This window comes from Cricetulus griseus, chromosome 3 (assembly GCF_003668045.3).
Source record: "Cricetulus griseus strain 17A/GY chromosome 3, alternate assembly CriGri-PICRH-1.0, whole genome shotgun sequence".
In the NCBI taxonomy this organism is placed as follows: domain Eukaryota; kingdom Metazoa; phylum Chordata; class Mammalia; order Rodentia; family Cricetidae; genus Cricetulus; species Cricetulus griseus.
The window spans coordinates 243,805,677-243,830,553 of NC_048596.1; the positions used below are offsets into that span (position 1 = coordinate 243,805,677).

At 40.3% G+C, this 24,877-nt stretch overlaps 1 protein-coding gene and 1 non-coding gene across 12 annotated transcripts in view; both read right to left on the minus strand.

Annotated features, from left to right (window-relative positions):
* Window positions 1-5,266: 5,266 nt before the first annotated feature.
* On the minus strand, window positions 5,267-5,348 carry Trnas-gcu. The gene has a single exon. It is a non-coding gene; the product is annotated as a tRNA-Ser (tRNA).
* A 7,281-nt stretch (window positions 5,349-12,629) lies between these two features.
* Zkscan8 (zinc finger with KRAB and SCAN domains 8) overlaps window positions 12,630-24,877 on the minus strand; it is a 28,802-nt gene continuing 16,554 nt past the window's right edge. For 2 of the 11 annotated variants that reach the window (XM_027409469.2, XM_035442867.1), the window contains one exon: window positions 14,176-14,330. In XM_027409469.2, coding sequence (XP_027265270.1) covers window positions 14,310-14,330 — 21 coding nt within the window. In that variant the 3' untranslated portion in view covers window positions 14,176-14,309. Of the gene's footprint in view, window positions 14,331-17,048; window positions 18,951-19,113; window positions 19,193-22,194; window positions 23,499-24,877 lie in introns of those variants that run through there. The other 9 variants (XM_027409466.2, XM_035442868.1, XM_035442866.1 and 6 more) reach the window with 8 other exon arrangements.

The window sequence follows — 24,877 nt, forward strand, 5'->3', positions numbered from 1 at the left end:
GCTTTTAAGCCTAAAGCTTCTCTGCAGAGGAGGGAAATACAGACAGTGTTTTTAGAGCCTGATATTCTAAATACTGGCATGGACTTATAAAACAAAAAAAATGCTACTTTGCATGTTTTATTAAACAATTTTTAGGAATTTTGTGTTCACTGGTTGACTATTCTGTTTCATTTTTTTCGACTGATGTGAGACAACCTCTCTATTTTCTTCCATTCCTTTCTTTCTTTTTTATTCATTTATTTGTTTATTGGTTTATTTGTTATTTATTTATTTATTTATTTATTTATTTATGACTCAAGGCCTTTCATGTGGCCTGGGCTAGCCTGGGATTCACTATGTAGACAAGACTGGCATTGAACTTACATATGTACTTGGGTTAAAGGCGTGTACCACAATGCATGAATTTATAGCAAGTTTTCTTGCCCAACTATCTTTGGATCATCAGCCCCCAAATAACGATACACGGACTTATTATTAATTATGAAAGCTTGGCTGTTAGCTTAGACTTGTTTCTAACTAGCTCTTATATTTAATTAGCCCATATTTTTTCTGTGTTCTGTCATGTGGCTTGGTTACTTCTCCTCAGTATGTGATGTTGGACTTGCTTCAAGTCTTCTGGTGAAATCCACATTCCTAGATTCTTCCTCCGCTTCTTTTCTCTTCCAGGAAATCCTGCCTACCCTCTCCTGCCTAGCTATTGACCACTCAGGTCTTTATTAAACCAACCGAAGGCACCTTGGCAAAGACATGTCTTTACAGTGGGCAAAAAGATTATCCCATAACATGAACTAACTTAGCCATTCCCTGTCATCTATTTGAAATTGGTTGTGGTACCTTTTCCCTACTCAGGTAGAATGGTAAGATCTTTCAGTGAATGACCCATCTAAATTTCTTCTTTATCTCATTTTTAATTTTTTTTTCTGGTGCTGGGAGTTAACCCAGGACCTTGAGTATCTGAAGTCTTCTACTACCAAGCTCTCCTCATACCTCTCTTTAATTTTTATTTTGAGACAGGGTCTCACTTCTTACTAAGTTTCCTAGGCAGGTCTTGAATTTACTCTGTAGCCCATGTTAGCTTTGAATTCACTTTGTATCTCAGGTTGGCCTTGAACTATTAATCCACCTTCCTCAGCCTCCTATGTAGCTGGAATTGTGGATTGATATCACCAGATCCAGCTAGATTTCTTCTTTATCTTAGTAAAGAATGTGTATTCCTGTAAGAGATTTTCTCTGCCTCTTCCCTTAATAGAAAAAAGAAATAGGAGTTCTAACTTAACCTCTTAAGGTTGTGAGTATATGCTTATATAAGCAAGAGGTGTTATGTGAACACTCTGAGAAAGCATATTTGTAGAGAAATGGAGATTAAACACTTTGTTATCTAAAACCTCTACTAGAAGTATGTTTGTTAATTGTGATTTATAGGTTTGTGATTTATAGATTGCATTTATAGGTTTCTTATAGCTTTGGGATGGTGTTGCTCTTCATGCAATTCAGTCGGTGCTGTCGTCTTCTTAGAGATCAATAATGAGGACTTTAACTACTAAGAAATTTAGCTATATATTTTTCTCCTTTAATCCATCTTTGTTTTTCCTCATGATAGTCAAAAGTAGGTTTGACAGATTCATCTGACGAAAGTTTTTTTTTTCAGTTAGCTTTACATACTGTCTGCACACAGTATTATTATTTATTAATTATTAATCATGTGTATAGAATTCTGCATCTATATATGCCTCACACCAGAAGAAGGCACCAGCTCTCATTATAGATGGCTGTGAGTCACTTTGTGGTTTCTGGGACTTGAATGCAGGACTCTGGAAGAGCAGTCAGTGCTCTTAACCTCTGAGCCAGCTCTCCAGACGACAGTATGCCCTTTTGTCCACTCAGCTTTACTTGCAAATGTTCATTGCAAAGAGTTGTTGGTCTGGTTGAAGGCCTCTGGCTTGTATGGGAGGGCTGGCTCTACCCCTTGCCTGAAGTGGGTGGTTCCAGCAGCCCAGACTGACCAAATCAGCTATCACCGAGGCCTGCCAGAGGGTGTGAAGGGACTGGTCCTGAGGAAACATAGCTGTAGGATCTCCATGCCTCAGAGCAACAGCAGGGTATTCAAGAGGAGTCCAGTGTTGATGGTGAATCAAAGGTGAGGAAATGAAAACAAAACTCAAGCAATGGCCTCAAACCTCAGCAAAGGTCAGGATCCCAGAGTCTGTTGAAGCTAAATGCCATCCTAGAATTCCTATTGCTGACATCTACAGTAGAGGATGGAGTGTCAGAGACAGGATTTTAAGAACCACTGAACAGAATGAATGTTTTCAATCAGTCCTCTTATTCTCAGCATTCGAGTTTGCTTGATTCTGAACTTGCTTGACTTCGTTTGTTTATTTGAAATTATGTAGTTCATTATAGGCCTCATTGCATGGTTTAGTCCAGCCTGGCTCAAATTCAAGCAAAATCTCCTATCCTGACCTACCAAGTGAGGGATTATTGGAATGAGCATTGAGACGGGTTCTGATTTAGACATTTTTATTTTCCCTCACATAAGACAATCAAAAGAGTCCCCTTTAACAACAGAATAGTCAACCTCACTGTGCCGGTTAGCTTTTGTCAACTTGACAGAAACTACAGTCATCTGGGAAGAGGGAACCTCAATAGAGGAACTGCTTCTACCAGGTTGTTATAGGCAATTCTGCAGGGCATTTTCTTGATTAATGAATGGTTGATGGGGCCCAGCTCATTGTTGGTGGTAGCACGCTCAGCATGTTGGCCTGGGTTGTGTAAGAAAGCGGCTGAGCAAGCCATAAGAATCAAGCCAATAAGGAGCTCTCCTCTGTAGGGGAAGCTGTAGCCACGCCTTCTTAGGGGCTGGCTACAGGTGTGTCTGACCACGCTTGTGAGGGCGTGGTCAGAGTGACGTAGTGTGACTGCGTTTTGTAAGTAAGGCTTTTCCCTATTAAATACCCTTATATTTCTACCTGACTCCATATTGGTAATTTCCCACTATACTCCTCCATGGCTTCTGCATCAGTTCCTGCCTTCTTTTCCTGCCAGGGCTTTCCTAGATGATGAATTACAGTACAAGATTAAATAATTCCTTTCTTCCCCAAGTTACTTTTGGTTTTGGTGTTTCATCCCAGCAACTAAAGCAAACTAGAACACTCACCATTAAATCTTGACTATTTAACCTGGTCAGTTTATACAGAGATTGTGATTATCCAGTATGTCTATATATATAACTCAGCTACTGTTTTAATAAGAACTCAGAATCCTTCATCACTCCCCTTGTGATGGTTGTTCTGTTTCTACTTAGATGATCTGTAGCAAGGTTAGACACAGATTCCCCCTATAAAGGCTTCATAATCAAGCATTGTCTGATCTCCTTTCTGCTTTGTTGATTGAGAGTTTAAGCCTACAAAACTCCCAGGGAGAAAATCTGACATCTTATAAATAAATAGAAGATGCAGTAATACCCTTCTAGACATTGTATACACACAGCATGGTATATCCAAAATTATATATAGACATTGTTCTAGCTTGATCTCTGTTGCTGTGATAAACATCATGACGTGGAAACGGCTTATTTGGCTTATACTTTCATTGTGGAAAACAGTGATTGTTTTCTGTGATTTATAGAATTGTTTTTCAGAGGGGGCTTTACAGCCTTTGCATATGACTGGCATACAAGACATTCCTGGCACACCTGAAGCTCTTGGATAATTGGGCACTGCAAATGGTACACAATAAAGACCAAAGTAGGGATGTGTGTATGTGATGTTTTTCTTCAGAAAAAAAAACATTTAGATTAGATCAAGGACTTTGATTTGAAGAACTTGTTTGCTCCAAGTTAATAAATATGCCTTTGAATGGCTTTCGGAGATTTAGTTCGCCAGAGGTGGGACCTTCCTGCTGCCACACAGACATAAAAAAATTCATCTTGGAGTAACCTCTTTCTTTGAGCAACTCAAGCAACACAGAACAACAGACACCCAAGACCAATCTGATGGAGGAAATCCCTGAATTATATTTCCTGAGATAACTCTGGGTCCACTTTACAGCTGAAGCTAACTAGGAGAGATATAGTTACAACTTTTTGAATAGCAAACCCAAACCCAAAAGGAACAAAACAAAAAACAATATATGCCTGGGAGCTTAGTTTTGTATCATTTGCACACTTTATTTTAAGAAAGATACAGGAAGTCTAGTAACAGTATCTGGTGTGAAAGGTAATGGATGAAAATTTTTTGCTGTGTACATGTTTATATTTTCTGAATTGTGTGAATGCAGTACTTGCCCAAAATAGATATAATAAAATAAAAATGTGAGGAAACATGCTATTCATTTTCTCTTTTGAAGATCAGCTAAGAGTAAGTCCTAAATAGAAACTGTGCAGTGCTGATATTCTTTGATTTTTCCACAGGAAGAAATCTTCAGTATCAACAGGAACTGGTTTATAGAATGAGCTTTGTGAGACTTCTAAGAGAAACACACATATTCTTGTCAAAGGCAGGGTCTATGTACAATGATGGTAGTTTTAGAAGTTAGCAAAGAGCCAGGTATGATGACTTGAGTCTCTTCCCAGATACTCAGGGTTGAGGAAGATCCTGTAAGCCAGGGGTTCAAAGCTAGTCTGTGCAACATTGAAATAAGAAATAAGTATAAATTACTATAAAATGTAATCATCAAAAATTGTAGCAATAAGGTTGGCCTGATTTTTGTATACGTTCACTCATAGTTTCTGTTCTCATTTGTGTTTGAGGCTGAGTCTCTATGTTTCTGAGGCTGACCTGGAAGTCACTAAGTAGCCTCAGTCTGGCCTTGAACTTGTGACAATCTTCCTGGTCCTGGATCCTTTGCATTAAAGGTCTTTATTGTCATACACAGCTGAGACACACATTTTCTATACAGTGTAACTGTATAGATGATTTTTATCTTGTTTAAGGTGCTTTGCAATGTTTTCCTATGATCTTCAATTCATTTGATTCTTTTCTTAGTGGAAAATGAAAATTTGGTGGAGCTTTGAGACAAAAGTCAAGTAAGTCGCCTGGCAAAATTGAGTTAACAGCAGGCATAAAGAGCAAGTGTGGTAACAGAGAATGGAAAGATTGGAGGGAATTACTTAACTGGGTGATGAACAAAAATTAATTTATCAAAAGAGAATATCCATTATCTAGGAATTCCTCTAAAATCCAAAACAAATTTTAAACCCCAAAGTAAAAATAAAACCCTCAATATTTGGCAGTTAGGACTGATACAAAAACATCTGACAGTCAGTCGATGAGGATGGGATTCGAACCCACGCGTGCAGAGCACAATGGATTAGCAGTCCATCGCCTTAACCACTCGGCCACCTCATCCTGTGGGAAGTTGTTCTTTATAATTTCTTCTCCCATGAAGGATTCCCAGAAACTTTCCTTTTGTATGATTGTTTTAATAGCCTTCCCCTAGCCAAATATCCATAACTGTATGAGTCAGATATCATAAAACAAGATTTCAAAACCACAACAGAAAGAGAAGTGAGCTTATTTGGCACACATTTGATGGGTTGAACCAGTGCCTGGCACATAGGATTACTAGGCAAGGCATGGTTTTGGCTTAGCTCCATACAGTCCTGGCTGCAGTTTGCTTTCAAGGGAAGGAATGTTTCAGCCTCTCATATGGAACTTCTCCCAAATCCCTGTTTCTGGGTTCCTATTAATTTGGATTTTTGATTCCTTTTCATTTGTTTCTCCCCACTGTTACCCCTCCCCACTTTATATTCCCTGAAATTGGCATTGACCACCATATGATGGTAGATCAGTGTGAACTTGTTTTGAAAAGTGTTGAACTGCAAGCTGCCTTGGCTTTGGTGAAGGCTGTGAAAGGCAATGTTGTATTTAAGGCAAGAGTGGTCCAACTGGAAACTTAATGCAGTTAACTAAAGAATCTCACTGAAGTTTGATAGACCATTCTCTCTCCAGGTTCAGGGTGGAGAATATATTTGTGTTCATCATCTTGGTCATTAGTTATTTCAGTGTCAAAGTAAGCAAGAAAACAAAAACAACAACAAAACACTAAAACAAAACAAAACTCTACCCCCAAAATTGTTGAATCACTGAAGCAATCTAAAGTTAATCCAAAATCTAAGCACTATGATTAAGGTGAACAGATATTTTCAACTAGTTAAACCTTTTCAGTTAATATTCAATGTTTCCTAAAGAAAAAAAATACAATCTGGGTGTGGTGGCTCACATTTATAATCTTGATGATTCGGAAGCCGAGGCAGGAGGATTGCCGTGAGTGTGAGGCTAGTCTGCCTACGTGTGAAATATTATCTTAAAAAGTCATGAAATTAGTGGGGCCGTGGTGGTGCATGTCTTTAATCATAGCACTCAGGAGTCAGAGACAGGCAGATCTCTGAGTTTGAGGCCAGTCTGGTCTACAGAGCTGACTTCCAGGATAGCTAGAAATGTTACACAGAGAAATCCTGTCTCCAAAAACCAAAACCAAATAAACAAAAAGTCATAAAATTGTGATAAATGTTAAACGTGTTAGCAAAAGTGCTTAGAAATTTGGTATTGCTGTTTATCATTTAATCTAACAGAGCAGATATAAAATATTAATCACTTATTTGCAATTACATCTACAAAGAAGAGAAAATCTACCAGGGAAAAGCTTTCCCTGTCACTAAATGTTTATCTACTTGTCCCCTTTGAAAGTATTATTTGTTCTTCTCTGGTCAGACCACAAGATCTGGCATATTTGTGCCTCAACTTCAACCTTCAGGACTGAAACAATGAAACTGAAACCTGATCCATGAAGTTGGAGAAGCAGGTCAAGAAGTCATGTGCTAAGCCTCGTTTCCACTAGGAGGGGGGGATCAGCAACCCATCCACACACTGGCTAACCCTCCTGAGGTAGAGGTATCAGCAGGTGGTGGTACCAAGGGCAGGAGAACAGACGAGAAGTTCGACACAAACCTCTGTAACCTCTGGAAGGCCCTAAAACTTGATACTTGCCACAATTTGCAATTCCTTTCACTTTACCTTGGAAAAGAATCAGAGGGCAGGGCAGGTTCTTGTAATTCCAGATCAGAAGTTTAAAGCCTGGTGGTTAATACCTCCCTAGCTTTGGATTGTGCTGAGATCCCTTCTGAAACATGGTGCCTTCTTCAATTCGGGGAGTCCCAGAGCCATCACCATGATTTACCACCTCTTGTTTTCTGCTTGCCCAGGATTGCAGGAACTGCAGTTTTTGACAAGAGCAGTCTGTGTCTGCTCAGCTGCATTCTTACTGAATCTGGTCGATGAACACTGAAATATCAGATATTAGAATTTGAGATGCACTCCCCGCCAAAGTTCAAGTTCTAACAAAAGCAAGTTAGAATGGTTTAAAGCTTGGTGGAATCCTTAAGGATTAGTGAAATCCTTGGTTTTCCTAAAATTAGGAGAAAATCTTGAAATAGCTCATGTCTTTAATCCCTAGGAATACTAGGGAGCTGGAGGCAGGCTTTGGTTATTTAGTGGAACTGCCTCAAAAATCCTCCAAATAAATGAGGAAAATAAAATAAAGGAGAAAGGGCCAGAAGGCACTCTTTGAACATTGTTGTATCCTAAGCCCCAAACTAGAATAGAACCCAGGGACACTAGTGCACGATGGGGTGACTTTCTTAGGGTACTGCCCTGAGCTTGACTCCCCAGGGCCGCATCTAGGTCCGTGCCCCTCCAAGTCAGTTGCCAGAGGTGGGTCTTCCCATGTGAAGGCTTCGAGTATGGAGGTGGGGACACATCTGGTCCATTCTCGTCAGGATAGGTAACCAACCACAAGGAATTTAGGCATGGGTAGCTGCTCCAATGCATGATGCACCCAGCCTTTCCTCCAGTTACTGATTTTTGTGAGATCCCAGGAGAGTGCAAGGATGCTCTCCAATTCTTCTCCAAGGTAAAGTTAAAGGAATTGAGAATTGTGGTGAGTGCCAAGTTTTAGGGCCTTCCGGAGACAGCAGATGTTTATGTCAAACTGCTCTTGTCTGTGTTAGGGTCCTGGAGATGTTCCACAAAAGACCACCATTCACATATACAATTAGCAAGAATGTTTATTTTTCTAGCATGCTGGGGCTGATCATCCCACACAAAGGCAAGATGAGGAAGACACCAAGAGGAGCTCACAGGTTCTTTTTAAGCATAGCCAAGGGGAGGTCCTAGGGCAGTTAGGTCATTTTAGATATGATTGGCTCAAGAAAGTGGCAATCATATCATTACATTCTAATTGGCTAGGGCTAGTTAGGGGCCTTAGCTTCTTGGGGTTCTGGGATCACAGGGGTTTACCTGGCTGTTGTGTTCCCTATGAACATTTCCTTGTTAACCTAGTGCTGAAAGCTGGACACAGCTTTTTCCACTGAGGTAAAAATCTCCCATAAGAAATTACATCAACAAATGCCCCGTTATTTTGCTTAGTGCTTGGAGACATTTCCCAGAGGGAAATGTCTTCATATGAATGAATTTTGAAAGGAACACACTTCCTCCTTACTGTTAGAAATCCATGTTCCCTATTGGTCCTGTCCTTTTCCATTTAAACTGTTGTTTTGGAGGACTCACATCTAAGGCTTTGAGAGTCTGAATGGCAGTTGTTCTTTGAAGGTAGACATTGGCTATGCTTTCCCAACCTCCAGAGTTCTGGTAAAACTTTTTTTTTTTTTACATTTCAATGTCTCATTTATTCTTGGCTGGCCTCAAACGTCTAGTGAAGTAATTATTTTGTGGGGGATGGTCATGAATTTCTAGTCCTCCTGCCTAGTCATAGTAGAGTGTAATGTGCCTCACAGAGAAAATATGTGTTACATAAACTCTGTTTATACACAGGTTATGGCTCTGGTATCCAAAAATCCAGTGTTAATGAACTGTCACAGCTATCCAAAGGAAGTTTGTTGATCTATAGGAGGCTTGAAAAGTTCTAAAGTAACTTCTATAGTATATGATAAATCTAGGAAAATAGGTTCATCTATGGGCTCATGAGATGATAACTGCTCTCTCCCCACCCCCTAAAAATCACAGTGGGTAGCACCATTTTGAGGTTATAGACCTTATTGGGAAAGCCAGAGAAATTTATGGTTGTGTTAACCAGGGTCAGGAAAATGTCAGGTTCTTGGCTGCTGTAGATGAATAATAAAAACCGAGAGACAGATATTGGGGTTCAAGATGAAGATCAGAAAGCAAAGAAGCCACACCACTAGAGAGTTCTTTCCCTTACCAGAAAGTCCAAAGAGGGGCAATCCTGTCCTCAGAGTGACTGCAGACTGCAATGCTCTCCACCAAAAACCCCAGACTGCCCTGAGACTGCACTGAACTCCTGCCTTTATACTCCTCTCCAGTGCTGGGATTAAAGACATGGGATCCCAAGTGCTGGGATCAAAGGTGTGAGCTCTGTTTCTCTTTTAGACTGATTGACTCTGTTGTAGCCTAGGGTGGTCTTGAACTCACAGAGATCCATCTGCTTCTGTCTCTTGAGTGCTGGGATTAAAGGTGTGTGTACCACCACTGCCAGCCCTCTATGGCTAACTAATGATTTAGGTGTGTGGCTAAATGCTGGCATAGCTTTTAACTAGGTGTGTGGCTAACTAGTGGCTTAGCTCTGCATTCTGATCTTCAGGCAAGGTTTATTTGTTACATAATAAACAAAATATCACCACAGGCTGTTGCTGGCTGGTTCACACAATACAGTGTGGAAAATGTTAAGTTTGCAGGTCAGGCAAGTTTTATGGATTAGGAAACTCTGGGAACATTTTCAGGATATTGGTTCAGGGAACATTTGTGTGGAAAAGCTAGTCACAATACTGATGTGTTCTGTTTATTTTGCAGGGATATTGGCAAATAAACATACAATACAAATTTCATTCTGACTGGTGAGAATATTACTTAGTGCCAGGGGAATGGAACTCTATTATTTTCTCTAGGAACAATAGCTTGATATTTGTTAACTCTATGCAGCAACTCTACAGAACACACCGACAGTGAATAATTAAAACCATCTTTATCTGATCAAAACAAGATGCGCTAGAAGGACATAGGAACTGAGGAGAAACAACCAGAAAAATTATTTATTTGTAGCTTAAGGAACTGGCAGCCTTCATAAATGATTAAATTAAATGGCCAACATATATTTGGAATCTCTCTGTCTCAAACATTTAGGAGGTATGTATGCAAGAAGGCTAATGTCATCATGGGTCACTGGAGAGTTATTGCTGATATAACATCATACCTCCCAGAGGCATTTGATACCACATTTTATTATGGTAATAGGAGGCACTCAAATGTAATGAAGAACAAAACTACAAACATTGGGAAAAAAAACAAACTACTGTCATTAATTGCAAGTAGTATTTACAAACCACCAGACTATCTACAGAGAGATTATTACAATGTTATCGATGTTCATGGGTTAGAAGACTCATCTAGAATTAGTGCTTTTCTCCAAATTAATGCATGAACGTGGATAACCTTTCATTTCTGTAAGGTAAAGTTTGCTTAATGTTTCTTAATAATGTTTTATTGTTTCATTTGCCAGAGGTCTTTGTCTTAGTGAGGGTTACCATTGCTGTGATGAAATACCATGACCAAAAGCAAGTTGGGGAAGAAATGGTTTTATCTGGTTTATGCTTTCACATCACCGCTCCTCACTGAAGGAAGTCAGGACAGGAACTTAAACAGGTCTGGATCCTGGATGCAGGAGTTGATGCAAAGGCCATGGAGGAATGTCACTTACTGACTTGTTATTTCTGACTTGGTGAGCCTGCTTTCTTATAGAATCCAGGGCCACCAGCTCAGGGATGGCACCACCTACATGTTTTCTATGTACCCTTCAAGTCCTGTTTTTTTTTTTTTTAATTTAAATGATTTTATCATTGTTGTTATTTTTTACATGTCAACTGCAGTTTCCCCCCTCCTCTCCTGCCAGTTCCTCCATCCCTCCCACCTCCTCTCTGCCCCTCCCACCCACTCCTCCTGTTTCTATTCAGTAAAGGGCTGGAGGAGACACTTTCTTAATTGAGTTTCCCTCCTCTTATATGGCTATAACTTGTGTAGACTTATCAAAACTATCCAATATTGTCTTCAATCTCTGTTGGATTTATTCTTAGGCAGTTTATATTATTTCCATTGTTAGTTAAATCAGTTTTTAAATTGACTTTGTGTTGACACAGATTTTACTTTTATATGTAGCATTGTGAATCAATCCCAAAGACGGTTCAATTTAGGGATGAGTACACTGATAGTTGGTTTAAACTTTATATGCAAATGCAAAGGCCCAGGAATGGCTGAGTCATTGGAACAAGGAGAGAAACTATTGTCAAGAAGAACTGGGCTGATCTAACTCAGAATTTGAGTCTAGCATGACTTCCTCAAGTGCTAAGAGAATTCAGGTTGCATTTCTTTGCAGCATTGAGTCCCCCCTCTGAAAATGAACATCGTTTTACTATGCCAGAATATTTCCTCTTACCTGTTCAGAATGTGGACCAAGGCAACCTGCAATTAAAAGTAATTATTTTTATTTAAGTGTGTGTATGCAATGGATGTATAGGTGCCCGTGGAGACCAGAAAGTTGTCTGATCTCCTGAAGCTGGAGTTACAGGCAGTTGTGAGATGCCTAACGTGGTCGCTGAGAACCAAACTTTTCTGCAAGGGTAGTACACTGAGCTGTCTCTACAGTACAGGAGCTGTCTACAGCCTGCAGCATAGAGCAATTGGAATTTACTTTCAATCTCATATACATTATTTCAGGAGTGAGAAGAATTTCAGTTTTGTTAAGTAGGTGTAAAAACTTGAAAGTACAAACCTGAATAATAATTTTAAAGCACAAATTCCTCATGTACACATATAGGGTTTATAGATTAAGGTGACAAAGTTAGGCTGTGGCCTGACAGAGCTCTACTGGGATTCCCACATGTAATGTTTTCTGTTTTGGCTAATTTCAAATATGACCTCTCCTAGTTGGTACTGGGTATGACATATTAGTTGCAGCAATAAATCTGTGAGAGTTATCCTAAAACCAAATGCTAACCCTAATCTAGCAAGCATTTCCCACATTTGCCCCCACTCTCACTTCTCTTTGCATATATGTAGAGAAACACTTATTACAAGGTCAGAAGGCAGAAACTCCCCTGAAGAATTTTTTCTTTTGGTTTTTCAAGACATAAAGAGAATGTAGTCTTGGCTGTCCTAGAACTTGTTCTGTAGATCAGGCTGGCCTCAAATTGAGAGATCTACCTGTCTCTGTCTCTCAAGTGCTGGAATTAAAGGCTTGCATCTTAACCACTTGGTCTAAGAAACTCTTTGGGAGGTGGTTTTCATTTTGTTTTGGATCAGGAATCTCAGGCAAATTAGGAGTTTATTTGGTCAGGAAGCCACAAGGACTAAGGCTTTTTTGACCAAGAATTACCTACTGGGATTCCTACCCAAATATAGCAACCCACATGTAACTAAATACTGTTAATTATTCCTGAAAGCACAGTGGTCATCAAAAGAAAACTAAAATCTATAGGACTCCCTAGATTTAGTGGGGGATAAATGGTCTCTCTCAAATCAACCACATTGTTTTCAATTCAAACTTTAATGCTTCACTAGTAAGAATGGTAATACCAAACAAAAAAGCTTGCACACAGAAACATTTAAATTTTTTTAATTTTGTGTATAAATGTATGTGCACATACGCTATTGGGTTCATAAATGTCAGAAGACAGCTTGTAGGAGTCAGTTCTCTCCTTCCACCAGGTGGGTGGGTTCCAGAATCAGACTAAGGTCATCAGTTTGGTAGCAAGCTCCTTTATTTGCTACCTATTTCCCTAGTCCAAGATAAATGCTTAAACTGTTCACTTTTATTAAATTAACAATTGTGGAGTGTGACTTGTGAGTATGATGTATGAGTGTGGGCATGGTAAGCCAGCGTGCTTGCCATGAAAACTTTTGGGAGGTGGTTCTGGTCCTCTACCTTATTTGAGGGAGGGTTTCTTCTTTCTGTAGTTGTGCGGCACATTCTAGGTGCTGCGGCTTCTGCATAGTGCAATTCTCCCGCCGCCGCTGCCTCCATTCTCAGGACAGGAATGCTGGTCCTACAGATGGTTATATCTGACATCTGGCTTTCTTATGTGGGCTCTGAAGATCTGAACTTAAGTGCTTTTACTGAGTGAGTCATCTTCTTGGCCCCTGGAATATGATTTACATTAAAAAACAACAAAAACATAAAAAACCAAAACTTTATGAGTTGTGAAGCTGAATTCTAAAGAGAGAGGAAAGGTGACTTCAGAGGCTTGGCACAATGATGGACTTCTTTCTTCAGTATTTCAAGGGAGGGCATATTGATGTATTGCTTTTGTTATAACTCTTGATTCAACCAAAGGCCTCTAGAATATCTTCAGCACACACATCACTGCTGACATTTTCTTTTGGCGTGTACTTTCTGGTGTTTGGTAAGATTTGAGCATCTTCGGAAAGTTTTCCCACACTCCTCACACTCATAGGGTTTTTCTCCAGTGTGGATTCTCTGGTGATGAATGAGAGTTTGAATCTGACTGAATGTTTTCCCACATTCTCCACACTCATACGGTTTTTCTCCAGAGTGAACCCTCTGGTGATTACTAAGGGCTGAGTTCACATTGAAGGCTTTGCCACACTCCTTACACTTATATGGCTTCTCTCCCGTATGGATCCTCTGGTGTTTGATGAGGGCTGAGCTCACACTGAAAGTTTTCCCACACTCATCACACCCAAATGGCTTCTCCCCTGTGTGTAATCGCTGATGTTTGGTAAGGTCTGAGCGCACACTGAACGCTTTCCCACACTCACCACACTCAAATGGCTTCTCCCCCGTGTGCACTCTCCGATGTTTGGTAAGGTCTGAGCGCACACTAAACGATTTCCCACACTCACTGCAGCCATACAGCTTCTCTCCGTTGTGGACTCTCTGGTGTATAATCAGGTGCCCTCTCACACTAAAGCTTCTCTTACACTTGTCACAGGTGTAGGGTTTCTCCCCAGTGTGGACTCTTTCATGCACAGTGAGGGTTGAACGTGTACCGAAGGCTTTTCCACAATGGTCACACTCATAGGGTTTCTCTCCAGTGTGAATTCTCTGATGTCGAACAAGAACCGAGCTCTGGGTAAATGCTTTCCCACATTCGTTGCATTTATGCCGTCTGCTCTCTGTGGGCCTGCCTTCATAATTTTCTAACTGGTTTTCATACTGAGAGACTTTTTCATCCGCAGAAATCTGTAAAGAATCCTTAGTATGCATGTTAGAGACCTCTGGGCCCATTCTTATAAACTCTTCTTTCAAGGTTAATGTCTTGCTTACAACGCTGGTCTTGATGCCTGAAATAAGAAACAATTTTTTTTTCAAAATATTTACGCAGTGTAGGTAAGGCACTATGCGATACAGACTTAACTAGAACTCTCAAACGTCTGTTCAGGAATTCGAGGACACACCAATCAAATGTGAGCCAGGTCATAGATGCAATATTTCCAGTCCCTGCATCAAGAGAGCAACACCGCAGAACTACCAGAATGAACAGCTGACATGGATAGCTATTTGTGTCTGTCTTCTTTAGAGGCATCTAAAATAATCTAGAGTACATGTGAATATAAAACTAATGTATAATATGGGCTGGGGACATAGCTCAGTGGTGCAGCTCTTGATTAACGGGCAGAGGCCTTGGGTTTGAACTGTAGCATTGGAAAAATAAAATGTACAGTTGGTACTTTACAAAACACTTAAAAATCACATTAAAATAATTTAAAACAAAATAGATGTTGAAGAGATTAGCAAATGGGGTAGATGAAGGAGTGCAGGAATAAAGACAAGAAAGTCAACATAAGTGTGGAAAAAGATATGACAACATCTGTTCACCACCCAGAAGTCCCATCATTTCAGCTGTAGGGGGTTTCCCAAGAACCTTGGTTCTTTGTAACAAGATGGTCCATTGTGGCCCTACCCTTGTAGTGGCTGCTGACGCTCTGAAAGCCAATATGTTAGCAAAAGGGTTGTCTTGTCCCACGTGAAAATCGTCAGAGTAAAACGCTTTGTTAGTTTACTATTCTGTCTTTACAGTTCAGACCATGCAAATAATATTGACTGCTACCACTCTCAGAGTCAACCTAATTTGGCTCAAACTCTAGTTATAATAATTGTCTTCCCGTCTTTTTTCATGTTACAGATAATCTCTTCAGTGACAATATTTATCTCTGCCAGTATGCACCTCCAAACGATACCGTGGAAATGACAGTTCAGTAAAACAATAACACTAAATCCCCATTGAATCACATTTTACAAAATGAACACAAACCAACCTGAGGAGGACCCCAGAAGAGAGACAAAATTAGGCCTCTATGCGCTCACCCCTGCGGAAATTCAGTGTTCAGCAGAACCAGCCGATCGTTCCACAGACTGCAGTTCTGAGATCCAGCCGGCACAGGACCGCGACCCGACCCAGAGCCAGCCTTGCCGCGACCTCGCCAAAGTGGGGAAGCCAGCTCTGCTTGTGCAGAGGAGGGGAAGGGGGATGGTGAGGGGCTCCCGTGAGAAGAGGGCTGGAGGAGCAAGGCAAGAACGCACGTTTGTTCTCGGCAATACCCAGATGCTCACCATGAGCAAACCAACTCAGCAGGAGACTGACTGGGAAAGACCAGCTGCCAGGCTAGAGAGGCCCACCTCGGCCCACTTGCACCCAAACGGTTCGTGCTCTCTAGGACAGCGGAGGTTGTCTTCTCTGTGGTTAGTGAACTCGGACCAGCTGGGTGTGAGGGAGGCAATGATTACTCAGAACATCTTTGAGAACATTTTATTTCTTTAATCGCGCAAAGAAGACAATAAACTACTCTTCTAAAGTATAAGAAACCTAGAAGTAAAAGTTCAGACATAATTTTTGAACCTGAGTTTTGCCTCCCAGGTGGGTCACCTTCAGGCCTTAGGGCTCAGGGATCAATCTCAGAATTAGTCTGCAGTGGCTGAGGACATAGTGCTTGCCTAGCAAGTGCCAGGCCTTGGATTTCATCCTTAGCATAAAACAACAATTTGTAAATTTAAACAGTATTCCCCTAAAACTACCAACTCTTTAGAAGTAGATTTTAGCATTTAGAGAAAATAAAACTAGGAAAATTGAAAAAAAGAAGGGACCTGTCTTAAAAGCTGGAACGGATATCATAAAGTCATGAGACATCCCCACTGTCAAGGCAAACAAATGGTACAGATGTCCAGAAATGGATGTGATGAAAATAATAAGAAAAACGACGACCTTCAATAAATTTATAAGAATAAGTGGATAAGCTTTTGGAAAGACCTCAAACTGGATCCCTACTCCATACAACAGTAAGCATTCCCAATAAATCAAGGCCATAAATGTTAAAAATAAAACCACAAAATTATCAGAGTATACTGTGAAAGACGAGACACCTTTTATAACTTCAGAGTAGAAAGGCTACTGTACATTACGAGCACAATCTAGAGGACCTGATTGAAAGGATGAAGTTCCTAAAGAACCAAAGTTATCGATGTCTCACAACCAGGCTGGATTCCTTTCAGTTCCAGCTTTACTCGGAGCAGACTCTACCAAGCACTCGGGACGTATGTCCAGACCAGATGAAGTGATAGGGTTTGTTTTGTTTAAGTCTCAGGCTGGGGATGTCATTTGGTTTCACAATAATTGCTAGAGTTTAAGGGTTTGGTAGACAGCCTGAAGGGAAACACCTTCAAAAACAAAACTCAGAAAATTACTCCAGGACTTGAGGAAGACTTCAGAATGTCAATGACTAGCACTTATAAACTCCCATGTAAGAAACCGTTGTAACTGGCATTTGGCATTTCAGCATATGTCACTAGAGCAAACTGGAAAGATAGTATTTGTAACTTTTTGTTGCTGTGACAAAACACCATGACCAAGTGTCCTTGTTAGTGGTTTTGTTTGTTTGTTTATTTGTTTTTATTTTTCAACTTGGTACAATCTAGGGTTATTTGAGAAGAGGGAACCACAAGTGAGAAAATGCCTCCATAAGACTGGAATGTAGGCAAGCCTGTGGGGACATTTTCTTACTTAGGGATAGATGCAGGAGGGCTCAGCCCACTGAGGAGGTGGTTTGGGTTGTATAAAAAAGCTGGAGGGGCAAGCCATGAGGAGCAAGGCAGAAAGCAGCACTGCTCTTTAGTTTCTTCACCAGCTCCTGCCTCGAGGTTCCTATTTTGAGTTCCTGCTATGACTCATGGCATGGACTCATAAGTTCTCAGTGATGGAGTATGACCTGAGAATTTTAAGCTTAAATAAACCCTTTCACCACCAGGTGATTGTTGTCATTGTGTTTTATTGCAGCAATAGAAATTTAACACACCAAGGCAATTCTAGGAGGAAGGGTTTATTTGGGCTTACAGTTTTAGAGGGCTAAGAGTCTGTCATGGCAGAGATGCATGGCAACAAGCAGCAGGCTGAAGGCTAAGATCTTGAACCACAAGCAGGAAACAGAGAGCAATGGTGTGATTCTTCAAACTCTCAAAGCTTGTCTCTCGTGACATACTTCCTTCAGTAAGGCCACACTTCTTACACCAATAGAAACAGTGCCACCAAGTGTTCAAATGCCTAGGATTATGGGAGATACCTCATTCAAACAACTGCATATAGTTTTTCTCTTAGTTCCAAGAGCTGACATTTCTTGACAGGTTATCTTCTAAGAGTGCACAAGACTAGGAACTTAGAAGAAGTAAGCATGGATTTATGAAGGGAACAGTGTAGAAACCAATGAATCAGGAAGCAGAGAAGGCCATCCCAGGGACATAAGGAGGGCAAGAAATAACCACAAGGAATACATGAATATACTTCTAATATCAAGTATGTGCACTTAGCCCCCTAAATGCCCGGCGAAGGTGCTTTATAACCTTCATTTGTGGTTAAGGAAATAGAGGCACAGAGAGATTCACTTAGTCAAAATCATAGGGAATTGTGGGAGCCTGCTCCAATGAGTCAGCTAGGATACCTGTGTAAGGGCATGATTGAGAAACAGCAGATAAAAGAAACAGAAACACAGGATAGATGCAGGAGGACTGGCAAGTCCATGCCTTTTATCACATCAAACAGCCCTGAGTTTAATTAAGAACCTGCTTATATACAGACTAGAGGCAAAGCAGAACAAAGAGCAACATAGTCAAACAGCTTCCTGCACTGCCCTTGAATTGAGGAGCAGCCAGGCTCGATGTCTATCATGTGAGTCCTGCTAGCAGCAAGCAGCTTCATTCCCTATCTTTATGTGCCTTTTGGCTGGCATCAAAAGCTTGTTAGTTAGATAATATGCTCTTTCCCACGGTCTTAATCAGAATTTTCTCACAGCTCTCAAGGAGACGAAAACTAACAAGCTTGAACTCTAATGTTCTGTAAGTCAGAATAGCCGCCTCAGGATGAAAACTGAGTCACTTGGGCTCCAACAGACAATTTGGAGTTACATTCCAAAAAATTGGGGGGGGGTGTGATGAGATATGGGTAGGGGTGTTGAGAGAATTCCTATGACATCATCAATTGTTTCAATATGGTTTAAATAGGGTCCCACTACATAACCCTGGCTGAACTCAGAGACTTCTGCCTGTTCTCCCTCCCCAGTGCTGAGATTAAGGGGTGTATGCACCACAATGTCCAGCCATGACACAAGTGTTAAGATAGTAAGTACACATTCTTTCCTGGCTACTGTCTCGGTTCATCCAACTCCTCAAAGTTCATACAGTTTACCACTCCCCCAAAGGCAACTAGGTTCTCCAGGCTCCTTCCCCCACCTCTCCAGCAGTTCTGCTTCTTTCTCAATATTGGTGCTCTTCAGGCTGTTGAAGTGTTATTCAGAGTGTTGGCCCCAAGTTATTTTATTAATAGAATCACTGAGTCCATTGAAACCAGTCTTTCTGTAACATAGTATCTAACACTGGAGAGCAATTCACTGACTCCTTTTCAGGGATCTTTAAGACTTCTGTAGGGAAAAAAAAGCATCATTTTATTAAAATAATACAGACTGCCAGAATTGCTACCCTAACTACAAAGTGTCATGGGAGGAAAATGCACAGTGTCAAATACAGGATAAGTTTGCTAAGGGCAATGAGTAATATTCTGGGGGAGCAGGTGGGAACTGGTACCTCCTTACTATGCCTTTGCTGCCAATGCTGCTGCAGGTGGAAAGCATCAATAGGTCTGCATCAGGTGCTGAAAGGTGGCCTGGTGTGGATGGAGATAACTGCTATAGTAAATGGTGACCTATCACTAGAAAGCTGAAATAAACAAGTCTATTCATTCAAAAGGAAACAGCATGGACGATGTAAACACAGGTGGAAGAAGCAAGCGTCTCCTGAATTTAGAGCACCTGATATTATTTCCTCCTTATTTGCATCTCCCCCATCCCACTGGTGCACTTTGGCTTGGAGAAGCAACTTATGGATAGTGTGATACCTACAACTTGTGTTAGGAGCATACTTGCAGTTAAGACCCACTGATGATGGCAAGAAAAATTGGGATTGTGGTCCCAAGAGGGAAGTAACTCCAACTCATGGCAACAATGAATATTGAGAAAACCCTTTTCCTTAGGAGGAAGCATTTGGGTGCAGTCTCCTCATCTTTTGCTTTCTAGGGATCCTGCTTGTGACCTGTTCATCTGAGGTGACATATAGGCAACTCCCTCCCAATTCTGCAGGGAAGCATCTAGTCTTCCCGAGAGGCTGAAATCTTAGTTCTTCTTGGGAGGGGCCAGGTTTCTCAAAAGCGGGAGGGCAAGGCCTGACTTTGCCTTGGATTAGTTCAGATTGTAGTTTTTTTTTTTTTTTTCCTTTTCTTTTGTTCTCTTTTCTTTTTCCCTTGCTCTGTGGCTGTCTAAAATTGATTCTGCTCCATAACCCTTTTGCTCCTGGCCATCAAGACTCTGATTCCTATTTTAAGAAAGTGGATTTTGCTTCTTTTTACCAAGGCCTCACTGTTTTCACAGCTGTAATGACTTTAAATCCTGAAACTCAGTGATTTCTGTACCTTGGTAAAAAGAAGCAAGGGTCTCACTATGGCCACAGGAGCTCTGGTTTTAGTAGTGATCTTGTGTGCTCTTTTAAAGACTAGAGACCAGACACAAGTGAAAAGTTTGGTTTACTGCAAATTTCTCAGGGCCACTTTTTAAAGAAATTTGCTTAAGCCAGGAATGGTGGCACATGCCTCTTATAAGAGCACTTGGGAGGCAAAGACAGGTGAATCTCTGAGAGTTCAAGGCCAGCCTGGTCTACACATCGAATTCCAGAACAACCAGTGCTGTTAAACAGAGACACCCTGTCCAAAAGAAAAAAAAAAAAAACAAAAAACGCTTAAGACATTATAGCCAATATGCTTGTTGGACATATAAGCTGGCAAAAAGAATAATTCTTAAAATGAAATACTTAGGAATCTTCATCTCGTGGCAGAGTATGGATTAAAACATACAGTACATTTACTGGGTGTACTTCGGTGCAAGCCAGTTAGCTTCTCTGGCCCTTCAATGTCAAAATGGGTTGACAAGCTAAATGATACAGCACCATTCTTTAGACTGACTACTTCAACACAACAGAGGAATGCCACTCTTTGGTGAGTTAGACACCGGTTCATTTGCAAACCCTGGAGTTGCCATTCTTACCTTGTTGAAGGATGTACTACTGAACTGCAAATGGAGACTATAGTGTTTTCAAACGCTGGTTTATCTACTCAATTTAGGGAATCACATTTCCTTAGACACCTGTCTTCTAAGTAGGATTAATGCAGAGTATATAAAACTTAAGGGCTGAGGTCTGCTTGCAAACAGGACATCCTAGTTCACGGTTTTCTTGGCCAAATGGTAATTCGGTCTAGTGCCCACCAAAGAGTATGTTTGTTGCCATGTTGTTCCCAACGCTAAAGTTTTGACAGACTGCAGTCTTCTTTCCTATGCTAGCCCCCAGTATTTTATCTTTGATGATACAGTATGGTAATGGGTCAACATGTGAAAGCTAGACTTGTACTTTACCTGCCACTTAGCAGATGCTGGTGGCAGATCTGATGTTGAAAACGATCCTAAAACATCATCACAGCAGATACGTATACAGTTATTTATTTTGAAGTGCTGATTACCAAGGGCCTTGTGCTTGCAAGGCAAGTGCTCTACTACTGAGCTATACCTTCAGCCTTGAAACTTGTATTCTGTAGAAACGTAAGATAACTGAAGTCAACAAAAATTAACTGCATGTTTAAAAATAGCTAGTAGGGAGAATTCTGAAACACTCCCAACACCCACACCCACACAAAATAAAGTGTGGTGATTGATACACCAGTCATCCTAATTTGACCATTAGGCATTAGGTATATATTCCAATGGCATTACCCCATAAGTTACTATGTGTCAATTAAAGAGAAAGCACAAAAAAAAAAATTAACCAAAGTTTTAATAATACTGTGAACCCCAATTAAGGCTTTCTTTAATCACACCACATAATATATACAAACACACCTAGGATTCTGCTATAAAGGATAGTTTCAAGTATGCTTAGTAGCATCTTTGGACTCTATTCACTAGATGCCAGAAGCATCCCAGCTGGTCGCCAATTGTATAATCCCAAATGTATCCAGACACAGCTAAACTTTCCAACTACCATGCAAACAGCAGATGAAATACCTATTTTCTGATTCCTTTAAAGTTGTGCTTTTATCAGAATAGCTTTGTGTGTGCATATTTGTTTTCTTTTCTCTTTGATTTTGGAAATAAGGTCTCAGGTAGTCTATGTGGGTGTGAAACTCCTTATGTAGCAAGGGTAGACCCTGAACTGCTGATCTTCCTGTCTTTACTTCCCAAGTTCTGGAATTCTAGACTTGTGGCACTACACATGGGTTGTGTCCTGTTTTTGTTTTTTTTTAACTCATCAATAATTTTGGAAAGGAAAAAGTTTAAAACTTCATTTTTTTCCACATTGATCTTCCTAGAATTTAAGGCTTTACATCCTCAATACAGGCAAATCTTGATGTACTTTAGTTTCTCCGTGCAGCCCTGGTCACCCTAGAACTCACTCTGTAGACCAGGCTGCCTCCAACTCAGAGACTGGTCTGTCTCTGCCTCCTGAGTGCTGGGATTAAAGGCATGCACCACCACTGCCAAACCAGTTTTGTACTTTTTGAGTTTACTAAATAGGACATGTCACTGAAAACTCTTAAAAGTTTCAATATCACAAAAAATCCACACAATAATTCAACAAGCATTTATTAAACACCTACTGTGTGCTCAGTACTGAACTAGGCACTAAGAGGGTGCAGTGATACAATTGTTACAGTTATTATCCCTGCCCTCCAGGAGCTTACAATTTTATTTTGGAAATAAATACAAATGTGAAACTACTATACAGACTTCTATAAAACAAATTACAGAGCAAGGTATTAGTAAGTACGTGGATTATAGTACAAACTTGAAAGTTAACTGCTCAGGCAGCACAGAATAAGGGAAGATCTTGATGTGAGGTGAACTCAATCAGGAGGTGCTCACTTAAAAGACATAATGGAATTGAGTTTTGAAGAGTGATCAGGAGTTATGGCTAGAGAATAACCGAAGGACAAAAAAACCCCACACATGAGAAAGGCACAGAGGCAAAGGCTTGTAAGACAACAGTAGAAAGCTGTAGGTTTGAATGTGATGTATCAAGGTAAACATGCTGGAGAGTGATGAAAGCTGAGACCGACTTAGGAATGGAGAGCAACGTCATGGAACACTACCACTCTGGTGAGAATTATTTGCTGGGGCAGAGTAAAAATGTGATACCATGAAAGTGGAGTTTGAGGATCATTTTTAGTGTCATATAAATTGTATATTCTGAAAGGAATTACAGTAATCAGTAACCTGAGACTATATGATGTAGGTCTCTGGAAGACTACAGGGTATGGTAGAAATATAAAAAGACTACACAACAGCAAAAACAAGCCCCCAAAGAATACAATAAGTTCAACAAGATTCTAGACTTGGAGAATTGAAGACAGAAAAAGATGAAATGATAACTTCAAGACTGGAATGAGAAATATGAAGGGCGATGATTTTATTTAGGGTACAGAAGTTAAGCAATGATGTCTACTTTAAAAGAAAATATGAACTGAAGGAGAATGGTGAATTTTGGTTGTGTAGCTAGCTGAGGAAAATTCCCCAAGCATGAGATGACATACACATGAAGTCACTCACATACATGAAGTAACAAAACAGACAAACAGAAAAAGAGACAAAAAGCAAGTAAAAGTAGGGTGTGGGGATTATTTTTAGTATAGAGGAGAAAAAAGCCTAATAAAGAAAAGCCAGATATTGAAGAAAAATGACCTAAAAAGATCCCGTAAGACAAAGAAAGGAGCCGGTTGATGGTGCACGCTTGTAATCCCAGCATTTGGGAGGTGGAGGCGGAGGCGGAGGCGGAGGCGGAGGCAGAGGCAGAGGCAGGCAGATTTCTGAGTTCAGATCAGCCAGGTCTACAAGAGCTAGTTCCAGGATAGCCTCCAAAGCCACAGAGAAACCCTGTCTCGGAAAAAAAAAAAAAAAAGGAGAGAATTCTTGAAGTATGGTGTATTAGTCAAGGTTCTCTAGAGAACAGAGCTTATAGAATGAATCTCTCTCTCTCTCCTATATATATATATAATATATATATATTATATATATATATATGTATATATATTCTCTACATATATATATGTAGAGAATGGGAATTTATTAGTGTGGCTTCTTACAGGCTCTTATCCACTAGACAGCAATGGCTGTCTACCAATGGAAAGTCCAAGAATCCAGCAGCTGTTTATTCCACCAGGTTGGATGTCTCAGCTGGTCTTCATTATATGCCAGAACCCTGAAATAGGATCTAATTCCAGTGAAGAAATGGACTTGCCAGCAACATCAAGGAAGCAAGAGCAAAAGCTTCCTTCTTTCATATCCTTACATAGGCTGCCATCAGAAGCTGTGGCCTAGATTAAAGGTGGATCTTCCCACCTCAAAAGATCCAGATTAAAAATGGGTCTTTCCTCTTAAAATGATTTAAGAACAAATCCCTCACAGGTGTACCCAGCAGTTTAGTTTTAGTTAATTCCAGATGTAGTCAAGTTGACAACCAAGAATAGCTATCACAAATCCGCCCCTCATCAACTTGATACACAATCACATCTCCTTAGGCCATGCTTAATTCCAACAGAAAATAATAACCAGGTCATATTACACCTAACATGATATAAGTATCTCACATACAGTTGCAAATGCATTATATATTTAACCAGGTTCTAATATACATCTAACACAATATTACTATCCCTTGTACAACCACAAGCCCATTATAAATTTTAGAATAGATGGCAGTGTCCCTTGGAGGACATTCTATTGGTATCTCAAAATTTAAATATGGCAACCACAGATTCTCTTAATTGATGTTATATTAGATGATAAAGAAATTGAGGAAAGAAGCACAAGTATCTGTAAAAACACATTCTTAACAAAATATGACAGAAACAGTCATGTCAATTACAGTCCTCATTTCTGCAACTGGTTACATGACCATAACTGATATTTATAACCTTCCTCTACTACCCATCCTGGATTTCCTCAAAGCAGAAAAGGCAACACTTAGTGGGTGGGAGTACATCTGCTGAGGGTAGAGAGACTATTCTCTCAGATGAGACAAACCCTTGAGAATCTGAGGGTCCTTCCACACATCTCCAGCCCAAGTTACAGGATCCGAATCTTTACTAAATTAATGCTATTACTTGAACTACTGATACCCTCTGGGGCTGGGATTTGAATTTTTTTTTCTTTATCCAGACATGCTGGGAGCAACCAACCACCATCACCATTTTTCTTGCTTTTCTACAATTGTCAAAAGTTTTATATACAGAGTCACCAAATCTCTTGCCTTC